General features: G+C 34.0%; 3 protein-coding genes across 3 annotated transcripts; all 3 read left to right on the top strand.

The window, feature by feature from the left end:
- Positions 1–559: 559 nt before the first annotated feature.
- LOC110698596 (F-box/LRR-repeat protein 14-like) lies at positions 560–4,769 on the top strand. Its single transcript, XM_021876057.1, has 2 exons — positions 560–1,044; positions 2,876–4,769. Exon 2 carries the CDS (start codon positions 2,934–2,936, stop codon positions 4,335–4,337), a length of 1,404 nt encoding a protein of 467 aa, XP_021731749.1. The 5' UTR covers positions 560–1,044; positions 2,876–2,933; the 3' UTR covers positions 4,338–4,769.
- Positions 4,770–5,091: 322 nt separating this feature from the next.
- LOC110698595 (acetylornithine aminotransferase, mitochondrial) lies at positions 5,092–8,495 on the top strand. The gene is made up of 3 exons (XM_021876056.1): positions 5,092–5,635; positions 6,313–6,747; positions 7,747–8,495. The coding sequence occupies exons 1-3, from the start codon at positions 5,204–5,206 to the stop codon at positions 8,269–8,271; spliced, it is 1,392 nt and encodes a 463-aa protein (XP_021731748.1). The 5' UTR covers positions 5,092–5,203; the 3' UTR covers positions 8,272–8,495.
- Positions 8,496–8,866: 371 nt separating this feature from the next.
- On the top strand, positions 8,867–14,133 carry LOC110698594 (ribosomal RNA-processing protein 7 homolog A-like). The gene is made up of 8 exons (XM_021876055.1): positions 8,867–9,187; positions 9,290–9,394; positions 10,404–10,502; positions 11,086–11,196; positions 11,370–11,516; positions 11,994–12,091; positions 12,637–12,847; positions 13,575–14,133. The coding sequence occupies exons 2-8, from the start codon at positions 9,319–9,321 to the stop codon at positions 13,658–13,660; spliced, it is 828 nt and encodes a 275-aa protein (XP_021731747.1). The 5' UTR covers positions 8,867–9,187; positions 9,290–9,318; the 3' UTR covers positions 13,661–14,133.
- Positions 14,134–19,275: the final 5,142 nt, after the last annotated feature.

Below are 19,275 nucleotides of genomic sequence, written 5' to 3'. Positions count from 1 at the left end.
ATAACCAATCTTATTTGTTGTAATAAGAATCCTTACGCTGCACCTTAAGAAATTCATATCCTTTGTAATAATCTAGTTTACTTTTGTTGTAATAAGGTATCCAGAGAGGTCGTATTTATAGCCCATTCTCTAACTCATAGGGCTAGAAAAGAAAAACTAGATAACTTCTCCTTTGCTTGTTTGCCTGTTATAAAAAAAAAAAAAAAAAAAAAAAAAAAAAAAAAAAAAAAAAAAACCAATCTTATTTTACATTATTATGAGAGGTCGTATCTATAACCCATTCTCTAACTTATAGGGCTAGAAAAGAAAACTTAGATAGCTTCTCCCTTGCTTGTTTGCCTGTTGTAAAAAAATAAATAAAAAATAATGGAAAACCAATCTTATTTTACATTATTATGGTTATTATTACTTTATTAATGTTTTTTCAACCATTTAGCGTTTGAAGTTGTTCCTCTAGTTTTACAGACGTTCCTATCAATCGTCTTTGTTCTATCGTCGTCCATCTCTAGGCTCTTAGAAATTGGGTTACAGCGCTTTCGCTTTCCTAGGTGCTTCGTATTTTGCAAGGTTAAGGTGGGTTGCAACTTTTTTTTTGAGAGAAAGGTTCGCAAGGTGGGTTGCAACTTACAAGGGTAGACTAGCTTCGTCTATAAATGATAACTCATGCAATTTATTGTGAAAGAAGACGTGCCGCATTTTATTTATTTGGTTCTCCTGTTACGGGGTACTTAGTTTTTACGTGGCTGTTTCGTTTTTATATATGTAGTATATGTTACCCGTAGTGTTTTTTTTTTTTTTTTTTACAAAAACCCGTAGTTTTTAGGTTGTACGAATGTTTTTCATTAAATAAATTTCTTGATAAAGAAAAATCGTTTCCAATCTCAAATACAGTGTAAAATAAAAAAATATAAAATATAAAAAAAATAATAAAAAAAATCCCCAAACTGAAAAATCATCTTTCCTCTTTAGGGTTCTTCAATCACATTTCGTAGTCCTCTGTCCTATCTTGGCAAATCTCACTGTACAAAACTCCCATTTAATCAGGTAAAACCTTAATCACATATTTTATTATTTGGATTAATTCTTGAAATATTGTTCAATTCATTTAAGTTCGCATTTCAGATTCAATAATTGGGGAAAAATTGGTTGTTCTGTAAATTAGTAATCGGGGCTTATTTGTTAAACATCATCTTAATTCAATCTGCTACACATTTGAATTAGAGAGGGTGTTCGTTGATTTTGGTATTGCTTTATCAATTTGTCTGTTGAGTAATAACGAATAAGCACCATTACCAGAATTGTCTACTTTGTTCTTAAAGTTCTTTTTAACAGATTTTGTAATTTTTGTGTGTTTTTCTATTATATTATTGCTATAATTTAATGGTCTTATTAATTAATAGGTTTTTAAGGAATTAAAGGGGCCAGCTTTAAGTTTATAATCTGTGATTCAGGTGGAGTTTAAGTTGCTAGTAGGAGGGAAAAGAAATTAATGTGGTTTCGTTTCGTCTAGTGTTTACATCAATGGTTGATTAGTGTACTAATGATGTTAAAAGGTGGTTGTTAACTTATGGATTGCTAATTTGCATGCCCACTATATTATGAGGACATAAATCTTTTATGTTAATGGCTATGATTGAATGGATTCTTTGCTTAAAGGAAACAATGGACTTATTTCATAGTTAAAGTAACTTCATATGGCGGCCTTATGATGCACATGTATTTTATGATCATCTTATGCATCACTTTGCTAGCTATTGATTTTTGAGGGAGAAGGTAATGTTTACCATCTTTGTTACAATGGTTTTAACTTCCTTGACCTTATCTATCACATACTATGTACTACACCTATTTTTCTTTATTTAGCATTTTTCAAGCAAAGTAGCTAAGGAAGTTTGGTGTCTCTCCTTGCGAGAGCCAATTCAATAGGATTATATACAATTTCCTATAGGGGGAGATGCACCACTACTCTTGGCCCCACTAAGACTGAAATTTTTTACGTTGTACTGGGATAGTGGGATTACAACATGATTGCTCAGTTTGTGGCTTCAGTGAATTAATATTAGGGTATCGGTGGTGCCCCTGATGGGTTGTGCCATTGTGCGGCATTCATCAATATTGAATTGAAGAATATAATTTTTTTTCTTTTGGTATTTACCCTGGAATCTTAGTATTTGTTTTTGATTCTTTAGCTTTCAGTATGTGTATTTAGGTAATTTAATTAGGGCATTGTGGTGGTGTTTTGTGGGCATCCAAATAAATCAAAGATACGAATATGTTTTTAGTCTTTAAACGCTGACGTATGGCTCTCTTTTCAGAAAGAATTATGTCTTTTCTTTTTGGTGAACAACTATAGGAAGGAATCTTGCCGCAGGATTGTGTCTTTGGCAATGAATGGCACTGTACTTTTATGGAATTGCTTTCTAATTCATCTATGTGATTTCAATGAGGGAAAGAGATGTTTTGAGATTATATAAAATGGCTCTACTGCCTTGGAAATTATCCAAGCCAAATGTGTTCCTTTCTAATTTTCAGTTAAGAGTACCTTCAGATTTGATATGATGTATCACCCTCATAGATTCCTGTGTGCTTGTAATTAAGAAAAAGTAGTTATGGTCCTTGTAAATCCTGGGGATATATGAAGATATGTACTTAAAGCTGGACCCTTTCAATATACTTTGTATAATTATTTTCTTAAGCAAGTGCATTATGTTCCATCACTGTCTGAAAAAGGTTCTTGCTTGAGTTGAATTATTTATCCAGACAGGAATTTTAACATCCCATCCTTTAGCATAGGTTTAAATGTGACTCATAATTGTGCACCTTGTCTATACTTCTTGTAATTGTGCTAAAGGCCATTTTTCTTTTTCATGTCCAGCTTGCTGTAGGAGTGTGCAGCGTGCAGACTACACACTACGCAAGGAAGTTCAGTTTTAATGGACACTTTGCCAGATGCATTGATATGGGACATTTTAAGTAGGATTACCCGAACTGAAGATAGAAACTCTTTATCTTTAGCTTGCAAGCGCCTCCTTGAGCTTGAAAATGAGCAGAGACTATATCTTCGTGTTGGTTGTGGTCTGAACCCAGCAAATAAAGCTTTAAACACACTATGCAACAGGTTTCCTAACCTGATGAAAGTGGAAATTGTTTACTCTGGGTGGATGTCCAAATTGGGTAAACAGTTGGATGATCAAGGGCTTCTTGCTCTTTCAAACAGTTGCCCTTCTCTTGCAGATCTGACCTTAAGCCACTGCACCTTCATTACAGACGCTGGTATTGGTTACTTGGGATCATGTTCAGTACTCTCATCCTTGAAATTGATTTTTACTCCTAGAATAACTGGCTGTGGAATTCTCTCTGTTGTTGTTGGCTGTAAGAATCTGAGTGCGCTGCATCTTATTCGATGCTTAAACATAAGTAGTGCTGAGTGGCTTGAATATCTTGGGAAACTCGAAAAAATTCAATACCTTGTTATCAAGAATTGTCGGGCTATTGGAGAAGGTGACTTGGTAAAGCTTGGATATAGTTGGCGGAATCTTAAAATTTTGCAATTTGAAGTGGATGCCAATTATCGATACATGAAGTTATACGACCGCATAGCAATAGACAGATGGCAAAAGCAATTGATCCCATGTGTTAATATGAAGGAACTGAGCTTGATAAACTGCATCATCATGCCTGGAAGAGGTCTTGCTTGTGTTTTGGACAAGTGCAATAACTTGGAGAAAATTCACTTGGACATGTGTGTTGGACTTAGGGACACTGACATTGTGGGCTTATCCCAAAGCTCAAGAGGTCTGCGGTCAATTTCTCTCCGAGTTCCGTCAGATTTCTCAGTACCTCTTCTAATTAGCAATCGCTTAACACTAACAGATGAAAGCTTAAAGGCACTGGCAGAAAACTGTCCTACGTTGGAGTCTGTCAGAATATCGTTTGCAGATGGTGAATTCCCTTCACTTTCGTCATTTACTTTAGGTGGAATTCTGTATTTAATTAGAAGTTGCCCTCTTCGTGAACTTTCACTGGACCATGTTTATTCGTTCAGCGATGATGGAATGGAGGCTTTATGTTCAGCTTGCTGCCTTGAATCCTTGGAACTCGTGAGATGTCAGGAGATAAGTGACGAGGGCCTACAACTTGTAGCTCAGTTTTCACGATTGTCTGTTTTGCGGCTTAATAAGTGCTTGGGTGTCACTGATGATGGATTCAAGCCACTGGTGGGATCAAACAAATTGGATTTATTGGTAGTGGAAGACTGCCCTCAGGTTTCTGAGAGAGGCATTCATGGGGTGGCCAGAAATGTGTCATTTAAGCAAGATTTGTCTTGGATGTACTGATCTGTTGTTTGCTCGCTCCACAAGATTCAGTGAACTTGAGTTGGTAGAGAGGAAAATTCATGTTGTCGCTGCATCACAGGAAGTTATGTATCTGTTGTTGACTAGTAGCTTCACGTTGGTCAGAATTTACTGTAATATTGGTGTATTGTTGAATAACTAAAGCTCATATATTTATGGTTGTTTTCTTGTTGGTAGCATTATGAGTTTTAAGTTGTTTTTAAGTTGAGTGCCAAACAGCATGGGGAACTCAGTGTTGGGCATAACAATAAGTACATTAGTACTTCGTATTACAGTAGATGCTCATGTTAGCCATGTATGCACGAATAATTGTAGTTGCTTGTAAGAAGTAATTCGTGATTATATAGTGGTTGACGCTTAGTGCTAACCATCTTAATAATCACATTTTTTATATCTAATACAATTTCTCGCTCATTGTTTTTTAATCACAATAATAACTGTAAAGACACAAAAAAAAATTACTTCATACTCCATAGTTAACTAGCTAGAGTATACTTCTACTCTCTACGGAATTTATAACATTGTCGGTAATACTTTGACAAAATACTCTTTTTAATACTCAATTTTGGCTACTCTGTTTTATAAAACTCACACCAATTCAACAAATTATATGTCATCTGTGTCCATGTATATGAGAAAACAGAATTTCAAAAAGAGAATGTATTTAAAAATATACATTAAAACTAATCCAACAATCTATTTCATTATAAATTATTGTTAATACGGAAGGAATGTTATTTTTTCTAAAATCGAGGAAGACAAAGAGAACAAATCCAATAAAACCCATTTTCTTTCCAAAACCCTAAACTACAAGTCTACAACCTCATTTTTTCTTCTTTAAACCAGCAATGACTTCTTCCCTACAATGCATCTTCGGCAACACCGCCGCCTCTTCCACCAATCTCCGCCGTCAATTCAACCTCCCACCCCTCAACTTCGGCCACCATAAACGCGCAAACATACCCTCATTCACACCTTCAACATGCCTATACGTCGACGTTTTGGACCAGAAGAATGCTCCCCAAATTGGCGCCAAAACAAAGGAGATAATGGAGGATGATGCAAAGGTGATTGTGGGAACGTATGCTAGAGCTCCGGTGGTTTTCTCCCATGGAAAAGGTTGTAAATTGTTCGATGTTGAAGGGCAAGAATATTTGGATCTTACTTCTGGGATTGCTGTTAATGCTCTTGGTCATTCTGACCCTGATTGGGTTCGGGCTGTTTCTGATCAGGCCCATTCTTTGGCCCATGTTAGCAACATTTATTACTCCGTTCCTATGGTATGATTTTCTCTCTGATTTCTTGATTATGTTGTTGTTGTTGTTGTTATTATTATTAATTTGATTGTAATTGGAGAAATGGGTTTTGATTTTGGTGTGTTATTTGCTAATGGGAAAATACATGATGTTGAGGTTTGTGTCTGTTTTAGATAATTTATGGTATAGAAGAAGTATTGTATTGGACCGGAATCTCACACGGGTCAATTAGCTATACGCCTAAGTCCTCGGAGTGGGGCCGGGGTTTATGTAGGAGAAGCTGCTTTGTGCATCAATTTTGTACCTTGTTAAAGTTGGATGTTATATTTGTTGGGTAATGAAATATAGGTAGAGTTTTGTCTCATGTTAGAAATAGGTGGTTTTGGCTCTTTGAGTATGCATATGATCATCTTGTTAGCTTCTTCACTCGTTTGATTAGTTTGAGGGAGAGTATGGAATGTCATTTGAGCTAGTAGTTGTTTAGTAGTTTTGAAATTTTGGCTGATTGATGATTTGCACATGAAATACAAGTGTAAAATTATATATGGCATCAATTTGTGTCAGGTTTTGTAATTGCTGGACTGCTATGTGATGGATGATGTAGATGTAGAGGTTTCAGTGGCTTTATTGATGTGTGCTGCTCTCATTCTTTCACCTTTTAAGTGGAATGTGATGAGAAATCTGTTATAAATTAATTTCAGGTGGAGCTTGCAAAGCGTCTAGTTTCATCTTCATTTGCTGATCGCGTATTCTTTACAAATTCTGGAACAGAAGCAAATGAAGCTGCCATTAAATTTGCTAGAAAGTTCCAGAGACATACACATCCTGATGCAAAAGACCCACCAACAGAGTTTATTGCGTTTAGTAATTGTTTCCATGGAAGAACAATTGGTACTCTCTCTTTGACTAGTAAAGAAAATTACAGATCTCCTTTTGAGCCACTCATGCCTGGAGTCACTTTTCTTGAATATGGTAATTCTGAGGCAGCAAGAAAACTTATATTGAGTGGGAAAGTAGCTGCTGTTTTTGTTGAACCCATTCAAGGCGAAGGGGGAATATACAGTGCCACCAAGGAATTCTTACAGTCATTACGTGCAGCTTGTGATGAAGCTGGATCGCTCTTGGTTTATGATGAGGTAAGAAGTTATGTGTTCTGGTTCATACTCTTTATTATGGTTAAACCTCTATGGCAGTTAAGCTAGATGTGTTTCGGCATGGTATATATTTACAATTTCTTATCTGACCACTAGCTTTTTCCCATGACCTATACTGATGTTTTTTTTTTTCCTTTTATTGGTAAAGTGGGTTGGATTAAATTATCCAAATTTTACTTTGTGGCAAGCTGAAACAGTGTGTGTTAGCCTGGCTATTCATGGCCTGTGGATGATATTCTCTAAGTTTGAATAAGGGAAATGGAAATGATGGTTCTAGTAAAAGGTTTGAGCAGGATATTACTATGGGTGTTTTATTATTTTGAAGAGGGCCCCTGTCCTTGTATGAGTTGCACTGTGACATCCGCAACCTCTTCTATAGCAAAGTATGCCCTGCGCCAGCTTGGTATCTGGGTTGAATGAAAAGGCGTGGCTGTATTGTAGAATTGAATGCTAGTCTAGACTTCTCCCAAACAAATACCCTGTAATACTTCCTGCATTTGATGAAAAGTTCATTCTGATCCTTCCCTGATATATTCCAACTTGGAGAGCAAATCCACATGCCGAGTCCCTAACCCTAAGCACCCGTATATTTATGACGAGTTAGTAAGCTTAATGGTGCATCCTGAATAGGGTTAATCTGATATCTCAATATAGAGGATTAATAGAGGTGGTCATGTAACTAGTGTTCCTTTGCTCATGTATTTGTATTTATTTAAGGCATAAAGATGATTGTGAAAAATACTTTTAACAAAACCTATATATGTTGTGACTTGTGAAGGTTTGACTCAGGATAGCATGGACTCCACTTTTTCCTTGCTGAATTGGAAAGAGTTGGAATGAGCCTGGGGAAGAGAGTGATATTGAAGTAATCCTTCATGTCTTCACGATCACTCCATCCCCCTTGCCTACTAACTCTTAACCACAAAGTTGTTTTTTAACTACCAATTTGACTCACTGAACTCTTATGTATATGTCTACTAGGTGCAATGTGGTTTGGGCAGAACAGGTTACCTCTGGGCACATGAAGCCTATGGTGTATACCCTGATATAATGACACTTGCAAAGCCTCTTGCCGGAGGCTTGCCTATTGGAGCTGTGCTGGTTACAGAAAGAGTTTCATTGGCTATAAACCCTGGAGACCACGGAAGCACCTTTGCTGGTGGACCACTTGTGTGTCAAGCTGCACTTACTGTCCTAGATAAAATCTTGAGTCCTAGTTTTTTGGCTGGTGTGTCAAAGAAAGGCCAGTACTTCAAAGAACTCTTGACAAAGAAATTGGGAGGAAATCGACATGTCAAAGAAGTCCGAGGGCAGGGTCTTATTCTTGGTATAGAATTGGATGTACCAGCTGGTCCTCTGGTTGATGCTTGTCGAAATTCAGGACTGTTAATTTTAACTGCTGGGAAAGGAAACATAGTGAGATTGGTTCCTCCACTCATCATATCAGAGCAGGAACTTGAAAAGAGTGCAGAGATTCTCCTTAAGTGTTTCCCTGCCTTGGATTGAAGCAGTCTACGTTGGATTAGTGTACGATAAATGTAAAATTTTCCTGTGACATCAATAGATCCGAAGCACATATTAGGGCATAGTAGCTGATTAGCTGTAAATCAGAGAAGTTGTTTCTACTAAGCCTCTCTTTGAAGTGTGCCATGGAATAATGTAGAAATTGTTTTTTTTGCCAAGTATACTACTCGTTCAATAGGAACACTTAAGTAATTTTGCTTGTTAAATTTTGATACTAGTATGTGACTTATAGCAGCAGCAAAAAAACCATACCTAGTGATATCAATGTTAAAAAGAATAGACACAAATTACAAATTAAAAGTTATCCTTAAAGGAATTAAAGTTATTTTTAAAATTGCTAAAACTATTCTCAAATTGACCGACATGACCGTCTTACAATAAAAATTAGCGTAAACCTGCCTAGTATAATTATAAAATGGTAAGTGACGGCTGTTACTACCGAGAGAGATGAAGTTCATCGTCTAAGCATTTCAAAATCGATGCCATTATACAATTTCGGATATAAACAATTCTGCAAAACGGAGTCCATAATACAATCGATGCCATTATACAATTTTGGATACAAACGTAGCCCGATCAATTAAACGATTATTCTACAAAACGGAGTCCATAGACCATAATACAACAGCTCTGTTCTTGAACAGCCAAAATGTCGATCTTACCCCCACATAAATCCAGGAAATTACGACCTTACCCCTGATACACACAAAATGTATCTCAGACTTATCAACATGTAATTTCTTCCTATTCTTGTGAAAAAAAAAAAAAAAAATCTCCCTTTTAACTGTACGGCTGCGCCGCTGCACCTCACTCTCTCTCTCTCTCTCCTCCATTGAAGCGAGCTCTGAGTTCCCCATTAAAGCTGCTTTTGAGCTTTCTCTCCTCCATTGAAGCATAGGTAAGATGTTTTTCCATAACTATCGAATATCAGTTTCACATTCTAATGACTCGTTATTTTATTCAATTTAGGGTTCTTGAAGATTTTAATCTGATTTTGCAGGGTTCTTGTTGCTGGGTTTGTAGCCAAACATGGGAAGCAACAAACCAGAAAAGAAGATGAATAAGATGAAGATAAAAAAACGTAGTCGGGAGCTCCTTGAAAAGGGTTCGTAGCACAGATTGCTAGCCTTCTTACAACTATGTGCTCTTTTTATTTTTTCATAAATTGCAATTTGGGGTGTTGCAATTTGATCTTGTTAGTTATAAGTGTAACACTTTGATTCTATGTGTCGATGACCATCTTCGAGTTATTATAATTCTGTTCTGTGAGCATAATATTTGATTGGACTCGACATTTGTGCAAATAGATATGCAAAGTAGCTAGAATTTTGAATGTGTTTGGCTTCATGTGTGCATTATGGTGTCAATTTGATTTCTCAAAGGAAACTAAGGGAAGAATGACTAATAATTGAAATTGTCCGTGCTCTGCTTATTTTTCATGGGAAGAAGGGGAGATGGGAAATGGTGCTACTGTACTCGCTGCAGTAAGTAGGATGGGGAAAACGTGTTGATGTTTAGAGTATGTAGAATTTCCGGTAATTGGAAATATATGCTAATGTATCCTGTCTATGGTTTTAGGTGTTATTTCTAGATTATTGGGTATGATGTTGTAAAAGCCATTTATGATATGATGCTTTGTTGCAAGGACTGGTAATAAAAAAGAGGCAATTCTGAGCAAATAGTCCTGTACTGAAATTGATTTGTTTATTTCCTGACCCGAAAAGCTAGCTGAATTTAGGTTAGTACTCATCATTCTTGGAAGTTGCAGGCTTTAGTGAGTCATTGGCAGCTCAATAAAGGTCAAATCTTTGATGATTTTATTATACTTGATTTTATAACAGTAACTTCTGGATGCAAGGTGTGAGGGATGGAACATTGTATGTTTTGATTCCAAAGCCTGCTAGAACTCTATGCATAAAAAATTTAAATGTAAACTTAATGTTAATGTCTTTTGTGTTCCCTATTCAAGCTATTCCTTCATGCTAACATTTCAAATTTGGGGTTCATATATACATAGGATTGCTCTTGCCCTGTATCAATTTCTAAATGCTGCTCTCCAGGTGATGGGCTATTGCTGCTGTTATAAATTGTTATCTTATGGAACCTCTTTTCAGGTGAAGGTGCAGCGAATGCATGTACTCTTGAACATGATGGCAAGTATCCTATTGTCAAGAAGAACGAGGATAATGTGGCTGGAGTAGATCGAAAAGCTTGTAATTCCATATTGCCTGCTCATTTATTTTCTACTCTGATATGATTTAAATCGACAGTAGTGTATATTTCTTCCCTCTATATAAAGCTGTGGTACTTATTCCCCAAAGAAATTTTTTTTATAAGGATCGTCATATACTATTTCTCTTTTCTCATATTCAACGCGACTTTTTGTAGTCCTCAAGGCATGTTTTGAACTTTTTTTTTTTTTTCAAAATTTTCGTACTGAGTAATTAGAGTGTAATTTTATTCTGGGATGGTGGTTTGAAACTCAAGCACACCAGCCATATTTTCCACTTAAAAGTTTTTTAAAACAATAGCAAGTTAGTCATATACTAATTAGTTTGATCACTTAAAATTGAAATGGGACTGTTAAAATGGAATTGAGGGGTACATGTCATGTTGTTTAAAAGAATTGAATGATTGACTGGACTTTTAGAATGTTCTCCTGATAAAGGGAGTGTCTGAAGTAGATAAAAGTACTAGGCATGCTATGATTGCTATCAATGCAAGTCTACATTAAACGGAAATCAGAGATATAATGGTGATTTGTTATTCTCTTAGCAAGCTTTCTCTATGCTGTAGATAAGCCAAAGAAAGCTCGCAAAAGCAAAATTAAGGATAATCATCCAAGTGAACCAAGCATAGTGGTGAATGAGAAACCAGATACAGAGGTTTCCTTAAAAAAAGTAAAAGGTTTGTTGCTCTATGAATGGTTTCTCTCTTCTTTATCTGTTTTCTTAAGATGCAGACCTGCTACTTTAGGTGAAAGGATAATTGACACTAGTTATTTGCATGTTTATTATCTCACTGGGCTGTTGAGAGATTTTGGTAATATGTTAACATAAATGCAATTTCTTTTTGTTTAGGAAAGTCAAAAAATGCTCATAAAAAGAAGATGGATGGTCAGTCAACAAATAAAAAAATCAAGTCAGTGAAGGAGGTGCAAGAAGTTGCAATGGATGATGTATATGAAATCTCTTCAGTAGATGAAGATGACTCCAAAGGGATGAAAAGTATGCAAATAAATTTCTATTTCTGTTATCTTAAAGTGTTCTCAAATGGGCGTGTGATTTTTTTTTTTTGGTAGTCATTTAAATTCTGTTAGAAAACGGTAATATAATATTTTGCTTTTTAGGCCCCATTCTATTACCTTATTTTCGCTTATTTTAGGAAAATTAAGTTTATAGACAAGATAAGTTCAAGAAAAATTAAATAAGTTAAGCTCATATAAGATAATTTCAAACGAGTAAAAATCAGGTGAATAGAACACCCCTTCATCCTCTCAGCTTACAAATCTGGAGTTGTTGGGATTTTTATTTTCAATTCTTTCTGTGAGGTCACATTTTATGTTCTGGGGATTTTTGCTCTGTGCCTTTTATGTCAGCACCTCATTGTTTCTTGATTTACTCAGCAGAGTTCATGTTTAAGTTATTTGAACTTTAAGTGCAACATTTAGCATGACCTTTTTGGTTAAAATATGTCAATTATAGAGTGGATTAAGGAGTTTCACGTTAGGAGACCTGGATTGAAGGTGCTGCAAGAACAAATTGACAACTTTATAACTGCACATGAGGAGCAGGAGGAGCAGGTGATTTTTCTTCTTTCCCTCGTCAAGTCGTCATTACATTTACATATAAATGTGGTTCAGGCGTTTATACTTTCAACCTGTTTGCCATCCTTTCCATGCTCATGTCTCTGCCTTTATAGACATAATTGCTTCTCATTATAGATTTATACATTTGTTGCTGAAGCACATACAAACAAGAAGTACAAGGTTACTGTTGTAATGTGCATGCTCTTGCAGACTTGCTTAACTGTAATCATTGGAAGTCCAGGACTAAGGGCAGATGGTTACAATTTTCTTAATTTCCTTGTTATTGTTCTGGACACATTGCCGTTGGCATCATCCTTTGATGTGGAACAGTTGCCTTGTCATTGTTTAGATATTCCCTGTATATCGTTATGTGTTAAGTATTAATTAACAAATTCAAGTCTACTTCTTAAATGGTTTTGCCCTTGGTAATCAGTTGGTGATCATGTCTGAATTCTGTTTTCCAGTTTGGTGTGTGGCTACCCTCAAGTCCTTAACTACTTCCTTGATATGTATATAACTGTCATGGTTTTGTATCACAGGCAAAAAGAGAAAGAGAAGCCAAGCTTGCTGAGGAAGGATGGACTGTTGTTGTACATCGCAAGGGTGGGAAAAGAACAACTGATCCTGATAGTGGTGTTGCTGTTGGATCTGTAGCTGAGGCTGCTGTGCGCGATAAAATGGCCAAGAAAAAGAGTAAGGATGTTGGGCTAGATTTCTACCGATTCCAGAGGAAAGAAGCACACAGGAGTGGTATGATTACATTATATTTATGCTCTCAGATTTACTTTTTACTTGCTAAGTGGGATGGCATTGAAATCCTCTTTATTTTAGGCATCCACTTGTGTGGATTATGTTGATGCATGTCTCGTATGGTTAGTTGGTTACTATTTAATTGAATGCTGATTTTGGTTCTTCATGTATCCTGAGCCTTGGCATTCTTGATAGACAAATGAGGTGTTGCATTATCATGTGATGTGTTGTCAACAATGCATTTCAAATTTTCATTTTGTTTTAGAAATCTCGTGGCTTCTCCTTCCCTCATACTCACCTAGGGATATGTTACGACTTTTAAGCTCCATCCTTGGTGTAACTTGTGAAACATAGTAGACTCACTCATTTACATTAATGAAGTTAGATATTTGTTTTTTTTGCTCACCCCCTAATTGCCACAACCTTTTTCTACTGGCACTGTTACATCCTCCTTCCAAGCACGGAGCAATTGCAACTATGCATGCCCATTTCACCTAATTATGGGATAATAATTGAGTAATGCTTTGATTGACTTAATATCTCTAGCTCAACTGGTTTGGACAAATATTTTCTTAGTCTATAATTTGTGTATCGCTACTGTTGATGTTACAGTCCTAGCTCCAATATTCCCTGTAGATGATCACCTGTTGGATCACATAGACAATTTGTAGATGCAAGTTAATTTCACCTCATTTCTCTATGCTCAACATATCCTATCTGTTTGCAGATATTATGAAGCTACAAAGTAAATTTGAGGAGGACAAGAAACGGATACAACAGATACGAGCTGCAAGGAAGTTTAAACCTTACTGATTGTTTCCTTTTAATCACAAAGCAACAGAAGTATTTAAAAGGAGGTTAGAGAATTAAATCAATGAGTCGGAAGCCACAAAGAACTGTCGATATCATCCACGGATACAGACTTTAGATTCCCTTAGTGCTATGTCTATGCAGAAACCTGATCTTTCCCTATTGTTATAGTGATGAGGGCTGAAAAATCTTAGGCTGTCCAATTGTAACAAGCTGAAACCAGTGACCCTGTCTGCTTTACAATGAAGCGCAACAATTTTGTATGTCCTGTGAGTCTTTTATTTATTTAGATTTTTATTTTTTATTTTTTACATTGGCCAAGAGTAGCCAAGTATGATGTACGTCTCTTGATTAGTAGATGTGGTTTGATCAAACACATACTTCCAGCTCAATACTTCTGTTATGCTGTTTATTACCAGGGAATTTGATTTCCTGTTCAAGAATATAAATTCCGCTGACATTTGCAAGGCTACTAACTACTGGAATCAAGAACAATATTTTGACCAACAATCTTAAAGCAATTTTAGTTAACTTCAAATTTTCTAAATTGCAGCGATATGCTTCACACGGAAAAAATTTGAGCTCGGCAAAATAGAACTTGAACAAATATACACGATGCTCAATTGCTCACTGTGTATCACAAGAACCTGAGTGCCTGTGTAAATTAACATGTGATATGCTGTTTTTGCAATAGTTACAAACAAGAATAACGTTGTTTTATAATTGAACTACGAATTGTCGACGAGTTTTTTTTAAATGGAAAAATAGTAAGGAATGCTTTTACTGTCCCGCCTTTTATAAGCTTATAATGATGGGAATTTATTATACTACGAGTAGATTGTAAGATCTTCCTAATTTTCTCATGTAGAAAATGTGGTCAATGTATACCAAGAGCATGAGTAAATGAAACAGAGTGAAAGTTGCCTATTCATATGGAATTACTTCCTTTGTAATTTTGTATACATCCACTTTAAAATTCATATACATTCATATTTTTTTCTTATGTTCATCCAAAAAAAATTCATGTATTCGTATAGTAATTATTTTTATACATCCAACATTTAAAGTTTTTTTTTTTTTTTTCCCCTTCTAATAATCCATCCAAAAATTCTGCAGTATAATTCTTTTGAGCTCAGAAAAACTGATATGCTTAAATTACTTTGGCCATTTATCAAAAAAATAAAGAATAAAACAAAAGAGTAATGTTGTAAGACTATCAGTTGATCGACAAGATGAAAGTGAGACAAAGAAAACTCTAAGAATGAAGCACTGGAAATAGATTTTTTGTTCTTTTCCAAAGTCAAGTCAGATACTGTATATTGTGCATGTTTCACTGCTATACTCATGTGCATACTGTGGAGTATTTGTAAGCTGTAGTAGAGTTTGGAAATTATGACTACTCCTTATAATTCTACCTAACATAATTTTACTCTCTTCACCTCAAATCTCAAATTATATGTCACCTTATGGTTTATTCTTTACTCCGTATTAAATTTTTCAATTCAACTATAACGTTACCATTGTCAATAGTTTTTCCTTTTAAACTTATCTTCCTAAGTGAAAATCACTCATTTTCTCTCTTTATTAGTATCTAATCTATCTATTATTGCCAAAATGATTTCCGTCAATTAAAACGAAACATAGGTATTACATTTTTTTTCTGCACATCCGTGTATATATCCCCAAGTAAACCTTACTCTGATCTAACATTCTTATTCACAATAAGTTCCTTAAACCATGGAAAAGTCATAGTAATACCTTCATTTTCTTTAACCTAAGCAATTCTAATTATAGCAATACAATAGTAAATAATTACCTAGGACTTTACCAATCAAACCATAATTATTTCTAACCAGTTAGTACATAAATAAACGATTTTGTAATACTTTTTTCACTGTTTACACTTTCAAGTAGGGCCGAGCAAAATAATCCGAAAACCCGAAAATCTGAACCGTAACGCTAATCGAAAATTAGGGTACCGGTTCCGATAACCATAACGGTTCGGGTACCCGATCCGATAATTTGTTATTAGCTACGATTATTGGGTATCATTTTAATATTAACGGTTATCCGATCCGATCCGATAAGCAATTTTTTCTTTTTTTTCCTACTTAAATCTATTTATCCAAAATCTAAACTCTTACTTTACTTCATAATCACTTTATAATTTAAACGATTAGTAATATTATTAGTGTTATCGGTTATCGGATACCCAAACCAATAATGCTAACGGTACGGATATCCGACCCATGCTCACCCCTACTTTCAAGTGATGTTAGTTGCATGTTTCTTATGGCAACACTTAAAACAACACAAACAAGAAAGCATGTAAACAACACAGATTATCAGTTACACGTATTTGCACTTTCTTAACATCAATAATTTCATAAAGTTATAATCATACCTTACTTTTACTTCCGATTTTGCTTCAGTTTCTCTTTTTAATCCCAAAGATTTTACCTTTTTGCATGACACAGTAAAAAAAAAAAAAACAAGAGGAAACCAATTTTATATGTCAGTCCAAAGTATGTTCCCTTTGTTTTCTCTTTTTTTTTGGGAGGGTGTAATTTTATTTGAGGTAAAAAAATAAAATATTGCTACTACATGCATATTTTGTTTTCCCAAATTTATAGATTTAATACAAGTATATCTATATATTGTCATGTATTGTGTGTTTTAGTGGGTAATGGACCGACATTCTCTTTGGTTTGTTGGGAGGTGTTTCTTTAATTAGCTAATGAAGAGTTACACACTTGCTATTTCTTGTTGGGGACTTCCTTAATTTAGAGGCATAAGGTTTTTTTTTTTTTTTTTTTTTTTTTGGAAAATTTAGAGGCATAAGTTGGGTTACAATTTACTCCGTAGTTAGTAGTTTACACACTTGCTATATCTTGTTGAGTTATTGGGGACTTCCTTAATGTAGAGGCATAAGTTGGTTTGTAATATGCAAATTACTCTCTTCATCCTTTTTATGTGCATAAAATTAAACGTTTTATTTATTTATATTCAAGTTATGAAACATTTTTAAATACTTTAAAATAAATGTAATTTCAACTAATACAATTATTCATAGTCTAACTTTCTGAACATAATTTAACTAAGATAGAGGCAACGTATTCAACCCGGTTCCACAAAACTGAATTATGAGTAGAGTTCATCTAAATTAAATGCATTTCCTGATCCAATATTTGCGAATCAAATTAATCTTTATGTATTAAGTATTTGAAATTGATTTGATACTCAGTTGTACTAACTATTGTGCAAATTTTGAATTCAATACCAAAATAACACTAACCGTTACACAACTATTGGGTTTCATGATCAATCGAAAATCATCAACCAATTATCTATTTATGTTACATGTTACACCAATACACCTTATATAGTTATATGTACCTAATTAAAAATCAAGACGATAAATAATGTTATGATAGTGGAGTACAGTGAGAAACTACTAGAGAATATCCTATGGTACATCGTGAGCATTACGCCATGCAACAGGTGCAAGATAATAAAGATGTGAATCTATAAAATACTCAGAATTATTGTCAAATAAATTCTGCTACTGTACCATATTTATATATCAATCATTTCAAGCAGTCAAACTAGAGCTATACTATCTTTTCTTTTCTTATGACGATTATCTGACGTTAATTATTACGGTATATATCCTCAACCTAAGCTACTCTTCCACCCATTAATTATTTACAGTACCATTTTCTTACAAAAAAAATTATATCTTTGTTTTACATTATCAACGGTTCTCCTTTTTTACCTAATTTTTTTTTTTAACTCATCTCGAGATTGTAATGTTGTTTGTACTTACATTTATCATTAATTTACCATCATCTATAATTTAGACGTTTTACAAAGTTGTACGAGTACTCAACAAATAATAATAATAATAAAAAAACCTAACCTAACTACTTTAAAATTTTAAAATTTGAAGTTCTCTTTAAAAAAAAATTAAAAAAAAAAAATTAAAAAAATATAGCGCATATTGCATATGTAATTATTTATTGTACTGGCTTCATTTTTTAATTGAAGACATACCTATTATTTATAGTTGTCATAATTAAAGAGTTTAAAGTTTGATTACGAATTAACAAAATGCAAGAATTTTTTATATATATATAATTTAAAAAGTTAATAATAATCTATACTAATATATTAAAAGGTGTTCCTAAAAAAGTTTATGTGTCACGTAGACCCCTTTATCAAGCCACATCATCCACTCAACTTCTTATTATGACCCCTTTATGTGTCACGTATAATTTAGTTGCTCGTAATTGCAATACATTATGTTATGGGTTTATACTGGCTCATTATTTTAAAATATTATGATATAATAAGTGTTCACATATAACCATATAAATATAAATTTTAAAGGTAAAGGTTGCTAAGGCTTTTAGTGTCTCATATTTTATATGCTACTATACCTAATAAAAAAGACTTAAACTCGTCCCCCACACAAAAGAGGGCAGAAGGACTACGGGAATTGAGGTTCATGTTGGAGTCATTTGATCTTCAAAAAATGTTTGCTTAACCATATACTGTTGGTAATCTAGCTTGGTGAACATGTGAGATTGACATTGGACATATTAGTATTACATAGCTCTCTATGAACAAATATTAGCTTTATAATAACCATTTGTGTAATTTGTTAAGTTTCCATCAAATAATTTTAAACTTGTTATTTTAAAATAACTATGAGTATATAAATAACATTTCTCTATGTTTATCTGATTATCTCACCTATGTAAGCGCATGCATTGATGCATAAGCTATATATACTTCCTTTATTTATTGTTTTTCTTCAATGTGTTAGCAAGCGTTTTAAGAAAAGTATTACATATAAGATGTACTAAACGAATAATTCAACTAAAATAACTTAAATACAGAGAACCTATATAAGAAAGTATAATTATATTGTAGATGTTAATTTAATTAGGATCAAATCTTATTTACTTCAAAGCCCTAATCGATCTCAATTGGGAGTATACATACCCAATTTTTTTTATTTTTTATTTTTTTATTTTTGAATAATTGTGGTAAGATGTATATATTGACCAAATGAAGGAGAGACAAGAAATACTAAAAGTAGAACTGTAAACAGATTTTACGTTCTTTTCCAAAGTGCAACAAAATACTGTTTCTGGAGTATATTTGGACTCACTCACACTCACTACACTACTTGCCTTTGGCTACTACTACTAGCTGTTACACTTTATGACTTTTGCATAACCTTACTTCCTCTTCCTCACATTTATATACTTTGCATAAATTTAATTTCATTCATATCTACCTACTATTATTATACTCCGTAATAATTATTTTCATTATTATAAACTTTATTTTTCCCATTAATTTCTACTGTATTACTTTTAAATAATTAGCATTAATTGATCTCTTTGTAATAAAAAAAAAAAGTATTAATTGACCACTATATATTCATCGGTTATTTGAACAATTAACACACGTCTATAAATTAAATAATACTCCCTCTGTCCCAATATATAGTTTTTATTTGTGTTTTTTCGCGGTATTTAAGAAATGAAAGGAGAAAATAAATGAACTACATACAAAAAAGGTTAAAAGTACAATTATAGACAAAAGTT

This window comes from Chenopodium quinoa, unplaced genomic scaffold, assembly GCF_001683475.1.
Source record: "Chenopodium quinoa cultivar QQ74 unplaced genomic scaffold, ASM168347v1, whole genome shotgun sequence".
NCBI classification, from domain to species: domain Eukaryota; kingdom Viridiplantae; phylum Streptophyta; class Magnoliopsida; order Caryophyllales; family Amaranthaceae; genus Chenopodium; species Chenopodium quinoa.
The sequence above is the reverse complement of the archived record's forward strand: the minus strand, read 5'-3'. Positions and strand labels throughout refer to the sequence as shown.